The following is a 7,942-nucleotide window of genomic DNA, read 5'->3' on the forward strand; positions in this document are numbered from 1 at the left end:
TATTTCTATGTGGATTCTACAAATTTCACTGGCTATGGAGAGAACTTACTACTAGACTGATATGATGCTGGTTCCCAAGTCATCTCTCTCCTCACCCCTTAAATCAATCAGTGCAACCATTTAATCTATTTGCTCCAATAAACGGTATATTAGAGCTAAACCGCTGTAACTTTAAATTTGAATGAAACCAGTTTGAAGCACTGACTGTCAACCTGGGTGCCACAGCATCCACGGGTGTCACCAGATCCTCTGAAGGGTGCCACAAGATAAGCAGATAACAGGCTTAGATGTGCCCTTCTTTGGCTATTTCCCAACCTCCTTCCCCATTGCACATCCCCTCTGTAAGGAGATAAGCACTGTAATATACAAGTTGCATCACAATTCACAAGAGTTATGGAGGGGTGCTTCAAGTCCAAAAAGGTTGAGAACCACTGATTTAAAGTTACAATAGTTTAGCTTCTGCTTAGAGCAGAACAGAAGAGACAGAAAAACAGTTACAGAAGATCCGCTGTAAATTATGATTTCAAAGCACCTAACAGTTTCTTTAGAGGCTCTAGTAGATGTAAATACTGTGGCAGCATAAAATCATAGCATGCACTGTTTTAAGGCCATTAAACACTGGATGTAGTCCAACTAAATTCTCCTGCATTGGTTACTAAACTACTAACTTCTGAATATTTAAAAAGAAAATTACTCCTCTTTAGATTGCAATACACACGAAGTCCCACTACTGTCTGTTTTGAAGAATACTTTTAGATTATGAAGTCTTTGTGCACTGTGGAGTGGACTGGAGAAAAAAAAGTCAGTCGCAAAACTTTCTAATACCTGTCACTAACTTTTATTCACCAACACATATGTTATGGCCAAATCCTGAAAAGGCACAAATACTTCTAACTTCAAGGGTGTGGCCTTTAAAACATAGTTAGGGAATTTTAATTTTGACAAACAAATGCTAACACACAACATGCTGTAACTCATTTTAGTAACATACAGTACTTAAAGAGGACAGTAACCTTGGGATTCAAGTACACTGTATCTATAGGAATTTTCTAAAATTCCTTAGAAAAACATTTGCAGGTGGCATCTAAAAGAAAAGTCTGAATATTTTTATTAAAAACTCATAAAGTATGTTTTCAAGTTATGAAAAGCATCAAAATAATCTGCATTGCTTTACAAGGGTATAAAATGCATCCACCAAAATTTCCTGACTTTTTGCAACTTAAAAAGGAACAGATATCTTATTTGCATCAAGTGAGCGTTACTAGAAAACTTGCATAAATTTCTCTTGTCACTTTCACTACTCTTATTTAAATTATTATTTTTTCAGGTATATTGATATGGCACAACAATGAGAGCTCCTCCTACTGTTCAGAGTGCCAGAACTACACCAATTCCTAACAAAACTTGTCTGCTCAGACCAATGGACGGAAAGTAGGAAGCGATAAGATCAGGTTACTTTTTGGACTTCAAGGAGTTGATACATTTCTTGTACAACATGGTTTTGTGTAAGATGTCAAAAGTAAAAGATAAAATGCAAAGAGATATTTTTATTTCAGTTAAATCTACATATTTATTCTGAAACTACTTGTATGACAAGTTCTTGGCTTATTTGAAGTAAGTTTCTCTAAATTTCTACAGCCTAGACCAGCTTCTGGCCTTTATCACTGTAAATGCTGACTATTTCATATCCTGTACAGTGTACCGCTATCACGAGCTCAGTTTGACACTACAGCTTTTAAAAAGAACCTTAAGTTCTCAGTTGTCTAGACGAATTTTTTAAAAGACAAAGTCTTCCTGGTTTGCATATGTTAGATAACAAGCAAAGGTACCTAACAAATACACTTGAACAAAATGAGAAAATCCTGTTTCCTTAACAATGAAGCAGATCTTGAACTTAAGTCACTTGATGAGGCTTGAGCAGCGTTGGGGGAACGGGAGAGTGTTTTCACAACTGTTCTTTTTCTGGTTAAAAGTGTAAATGACCTACCAAATCCTGGAACACTTTTGAGACTGGATTTGAGACAGATTTTTTCTAGTCTGAGGTAGCTGTATCGCAGCAGGCAATTCCATAAGAACATCCAGTCCATTCTTGTCCGATGGTTCATGATGATGACACTTCTTTCTCCAGGAATGAACCCATCACCTGTTATAACCACCTTTGCACCGAATACCATCTCCAGCAAAGCCTACAAGAAAGGTTACGACATTATCATTTACCCTCAGGAAAAATAAAAGCTTTAGCCCATCAATAACGGAAATAAGTTTTAAATGATTTCACTTAAATGTCGACAACTTCATTAGGAAAATGAACTTCCCTTAACTGTTTTCTTACCAGAAGTCCAGCCACATATACAGGACTCGGCCATTTTCCCCCAAGTCAAGAGGTGAATACAGTGAATTTCAGCACTTCTCAACCAAATGTTGTTTGTTGATCTGGATGTAAGATGGGAACACCTTATTTGCCCACTATCTTACAAGAATCAAAATGCAGACTCTGAATATGGCTCAGCAAGGTTTACAGCATGGCAGGGCAAAAGGGAAATTGCCTCAGGTATCCTGCAAGTAGTCCAGTGGCCAAAATCATTAGGGCACTGATAACTTCTGGAGCACGATCTCCTAACAGTGTAATGCAATGCTTCACTCTCATCCCCACAGTTAGCTAGTAGTAAAAATAGAAAAACAGAGGCTTGAGGGTGGGAAATCCCAGACAAAACCTGAATGCACTTTAACAGAGTGGCATATGTCTGTGTAAGCCAGAATCAGTGCTGTGATGTTCCCCAACATTATAACTACCCTTCTTTACAACAGGGGTGGGCGAAGTGGCAGATCCGGCCACCAGCCAGACTCCATTTCCCAGCAGCCCCTGCTCGCATTGCTGCAGTCAGTTTCCATGGAGACCCTAGCAGCAGCAGCACCGTGACAGTGCAGGGCCAGAGACGGGCCCCAGCAGCACTGGCAGGGCACGCGGCTGGGTGGGGAGCTGCTCTGCGGACAGGGCTGGGATCTTGCAGCAGTGACAGCATGGTTCAGAGCCAGGGCAATGCTGTGAGCCACTGCCCACAGGCATCCCCTTTCTCTCTCCCAGATCCAGGGCGTGCGAGCAATGGATCGCAGCTCTAGCCCAGCTCCAGACCATGCTGTCACTGCTGCAGGATCCCAGCCCCAGCCCTGGAGCAGATCCCAGCCATGCACCTTGTCAGTGCTGCTGGGGGTGGTCTCCATGGAAACCTTGGCCTCACATTGTCACGCTGCTGCCGCTTCTGGGGTCTCCACAGAAATATGGGCAGGGGCTGCTGGGAAATGGACACTGCCATGGGCCCAACCTGGCCCAGAGGCCAGACTTTGCCTGGCCCCGCTTTAGAAAAATGTGATTCGTATTTTGAGTGTCACTATAACTGCCAGAGGTTCTGAGAATACCCCAGAGGATCACAGTAATGCCATGCACCTCCCTGAACAACCTAACACAACAGTCACTGACAATGAGCTTTCAATAAATAATGTTTTTACTATGGAGTATGCCATAGCTAAGGAAAATCAGGTGACACAGGTAAAACAAAGACTTATTATCTGAGTCTCTCTTAGCCTAGCCCAGAGGCAGGACAGACATAGACCCATTTCCTGGATCTAAAAGCTCAGGTTTCAATTCAGGCATGCTGCTTGGGCAAAAGCATTCAAAAGGTTTTTAATTTACCTCCAATAAGGAGCTGATTTCAATATGGAATGAAACCAGATTTCTAGATTGCAAAAGTTGCCATGAAACAGAACTGTCATCCTTCAACAGCCCTAAGCCTAACACGCACTTTTTGAAAAATGGGGCTAATACACTGAAAAGTTTACCCATAAATCAAGAAACAAACCTATTTCTTTAACTAATCAAGAGCTGCCTCTGGATTACTATGAGAGCAGAAACTGTAAGAAACAATGGAAAAATCATTACCTATCACAAGTACTTCTTTTAGCTATCACTTTTAGCTACTGCTGTTACTATTACCAACTGCTAGGTTTCAAACTTATCAAAATACCTAAAATAAAAGCATTCCAAGTTCCAATGACAACTTTTGCATCAAAACAGGTATTCAATAGGAAAATTATAAAGCACATAAGAACCTATCCTCTTCTGCCATCAAAAGGAAATTTAGTGTCCTGTTTGGTGATCTGGTAGGTAATCAGAGTGTCAATCTTCAAACAGTACTACCAAAGAAGTGAAGTTCAAATATGTACTTGGCTGTGACAGATGAAAAAGTGACCATATTGTCATTTTCCCTTAAAATGTTAATTTTTTATTTCCTTCCTAATTTAATTAGTTTTGCACTAATGGTGGAAAGAATTAGCAATTTCAAGCTGCATATGGAGAAGTCCAAATGCAGGTAGAGAAAGTAGAATCAATGTTCTATGCTTTAAAAGGTATTAATCCTTCCACAGCAGACATGGATGTGCTGGAAGTGATGAGGCTGTAACAACCAGGGTAAATATTTTATTTCAGAAAAATTAAACAGGCCTACCATATTTACTCAAATCCAAGACAAGGTTCCCCCCACCTCCCCGCCCCAATCAACATGGAGGAGAAAAAAGCAAAAAAAAAAAGCTGGTACTCTTGGAATTGAGTACCGGCAGAGGCAAGTGGTTGCTGCAGCCCTGGCTCTCAGCTTAGGGCAAAGTCAAAGCCAAGCTGCCGCCTTGCTGTGGCAGAGGGAGTGCGCAGTAGGGGGAGTATAGTGGAGACTATGCAGGGAGTAAGGGAGGGGGGCATCCAGGAGAGACCATGTGGGGGAAACCCATGCTATGCAATTCAGAGGGAGCATGGGGGAGACTATGCAGCCACTTCCCCACCACTGCCTGCTCCATCTCCCCAAGGCTCACATTCTGTTCTACCCTAAGCCGCTGCTGTTTCCAACTGCCTGAGAGCCAGAGCTGCTAAAGCAAATGGGGAAGGCAAGGGGCAGAGTTCTGGCTAGCTGCCTCCCCACATCCCCGCCATGGGGGATGAATTTAAAGACACTCCCTCAGTAATTAGATTCCATACATGGAAAGCTATAAAAAATGTATGATCTTCCATATAAAATTCAATTACTGGCTGGTTATCTTCATTTGAAGACATCTTAGATTCAGATAAATATGATATTTATGAATAAAATTTTTGAATTCTCAACTATTTGTGAACAATAATAAAGAGTACACTGAGCAGACGACCAACTGCAGGAAAACACAAAATGGACCAAAGTAACTTAAGCTAAACTGATTAAGCCCTGCTATAGGGACTTGGTTAGATCCCAGAACACTTTTTATAGTGGTATAACTGAATTAAATGGAAAATTGTGTTGATACGGGGTCCTCTTTCTTTTATACAGCTACTACATTGATGAGATACAGAAGACTGCTGGAAGCTCTATTGTGCTCTACTACTCTTTGCTTTACTCAGGTCTTCTACCAAGTCCGCTCCTGTTTTGACCTTGATTAAGAAATCACTTTAAATATATTTTAAAGAAAGTCATTTGCTCTGCAAGTCCCATTCTATTACAATTGTTGCTATATTGTTTTGGGAAAGGGAAAAGGAAGGAAAAATGGGAGTTGGCCACTGGAGGATAAAACTGCCATCCAAGAGAGAAGCCTTAACTGATCTGCAATTTCATTACCAATAATGCAACATTTCTGATGCACTGGGCATGCAAGGGAGATATCTTCCATAATCCTGTGAAACAGAATGAAAACAACAGGGTGAGGTCTGATGTAAAGTAACTATTTATATTAAGTTGAATGAAAGTTCAAAAATATTTGAAGGCATCTGGCTCAGAAGTTCTTTTGGAGGATGGATTTGGAGACTTCTTAAAAAGACCTGTCAATATTAGGATTTAAGATGTGATGCTAGTTAGCACGCTAAGTAACTAGTGTGAACAAAGTTCACTGACTTTCACGTGTTAAATTGGCTAAATTAAGTCCTACGCTCCCAGTGGGTGCTAGATGAAGTGCTGGAAATTATTAAGAACATTTTCATAACATCAAGAGTGTTGTAAGACAATCTAAATATAAAGGCTCACTAGAAGTACACTCATGTTGCAACTTACCACTGGAAGTGTGAGCCAAGTGGCTACAATTCGGTCCACGATCCAGCGATACCAGGCAGGGGAAACAAACATCAAAGGTAGAAAAGGACTGAGCATGAAAATACTTCCAAAAAAACTTCCGAGGAACAGTGCAAGTAGAAAATATATCCCTTTCCATGACACCATGGCTCTGAAAAACAGAAGTTAGCATTCCATTAGGTAAATATACTTGCAGTCATGCTTTCATTACTTAACTCAACAACTGCCCCTTCCTATATAATTTCAGTTAGATGTGGCCTCATTCATTTTTGGCCTATTTTTTAATGTTACTTCATTAAAAAATGTTACAGCAATGTGAACTGAAAATGTCCTACCTAAGTGGTAGCATTTCACTGGCAGCTTAAAACGATCAACATAAGCACAGTAACTTTTAAAGTCTTTGGGATATTAAGAGACCAAAAGATTATATCAGCTTCATCTTCAGTTATTTCCTCTGCTTAGTATAAAAATTCAGTTGCATGCTGAAGTTTTCTGAAAGCTATTTTTATGGCACCAAGTGACAAAGGGGATAGAAAACCAAAAGGATTTGTGTTATGTCATACTTCTGATGAATTGTATCTTCTCTTGAGTTTCCAAAATACTAATCTTTTGATGGTGACAAGTAAAAAAGAGAAGACTAGGCAAAGTTTTTCTATTTCCCACTTTGTGTCCTCTTCCAAAGTCTAGTGTTGCCATAACCTTTCTACCACACTTGGAAACTGATTACATCACTTTCTACAGAGCCCACTAATACCACCCAAAGGAAAGATTAGGAAGCAATCTTCTAAGCCAAAGGTCTCAAGCCAAAGGTCTCACAACTTTTTCTTATTGCGTACCCCCTTCCAGATTTACCAGCTGCCTGCATACTCCTACCAGCATACATTTTATGTTTTAACCCCGTAAAAGCCAATTATTATTGTAATGAAAACTGAATCTGCCATTACACAATTTCTCCTGCATACCCCCCAGAGATGTCTTGTGTACCCCCAGGGGTATGTGTATCACAGTTTGGGAACCCCTGTTCTAAGCCATTCTGGCCTATAGAGCCTGTAACCTAGTTCAGGGCCCCCACTGCATTTCTGCTGGCTCCAAGAGTTATCTTCCAGGTGATGCCATCATATGAAAAGAAATGTCTTCAGAAACTGCAGTGTTTCAGTTTGGAAACTTCTGACTATTGCATAAGATGGCCTTTGGTTTCATAAAACAGCAGTCTAGACTTAAAATATTCCAGTGACCATGCAACCAGCTTGACTGTCTTGTTATAGATTAAAATACATAATGGATAAAGATTCTTAATGGATTAGTGTAGAACAGTTAGAGCAATCCCCCAAAGGTTTGTGCTGGCTACAAGCCTTTCCAATTCAGCAGAGAACCAAGCTATGACAAAACAAATCTGGAAATATTAATTCCCTAAATTAGAAACTAAAAATAACCTGTTTAGCACTAAACTGGTCGCTTGCGAGATGAAAGGTTAAGCAGAAGTCCCCTTCTCAGTCACTTCACTGAATTCCTCTCCATACAGACTGCTTTAGGAATTATAAAAGCGCAGATAAATGAGAGTTTGGTACAAGGAAAACAGGAAGCTGGTACTTTAATTTTAAAATGAGCAATGGAAAAAGTAATCCATTAAGCCCTGTATACTGAAGCCTACATACTTGATCTTGAGTGTCCTTTCAAATCATGTTCCATAGTAATAATACAGTACTAAGGCTGCACAGCAAAGCCTTCAAAAATCCAGAGATACCAAAGTTAAGGTTCTAAGCACCATCTTAGCTCTGCTTCATTGGCCGCTGCAAAGGCCAGCCTTCCCCTGGTGACCTCTCAGCCTTTGTTTCTCCCTGTCCTTTAGCCTTTCTACTCAT

At 40.4% G+C, this 7,942-nt stretch overlaps 1 protein-coding gene across 6 annotated transcripts in view; it reads right to left on the reverse strand.

Annotated features, from left to right (window-relative positions):
- Nucleotides 1-7,942, reverse strand: part of LCLAT1 (lysocardiolipin acyltransferase 1) — a 324,248-nt gene that overhangs the window by 179,527 nt on the left and 136,779 nt on the right. For all 6 annotated transcript variants that reach the window (XM_019527033.1, XM_019527035.1, XM_019527032.1 and 3 more), the window contains 2 exons: nucleotides 6,063-6,231; nucleotides 1,988-2,186 (listed from right to left, as the gene is read on the reverse strand). In XM_019527033.1, the coding sequence (XP_019382578.1) occupies nucleotides 1,988-2,186; nucleotides 6,063-6,227 (364 nt within the window). In that variant the 5' untranslated portion in view covers nucleotides 6,228-6,231. The remainder of the gene's footprint in view (nucleotides 1-1,987; nucleotides 2,187-6,062; nucleotides 6,232-7,942) is intronic.

The sequence above is a fragment of the Gavialis gangeticus genome, unplaced genomic scaffold (assembly GCF_001723915.1).
Source record: "Gavialis gangeticus isolate Ggan-Ray unplaced genomic scaffold, GavGan_comp1, whole genome shotgun sequence".
NCBI classification, from domain to species: Eukaryota; Metazoa; Chordata; order Crocodylia; family Gavialidae; genus Gavialis; species Gavialis gangeticus.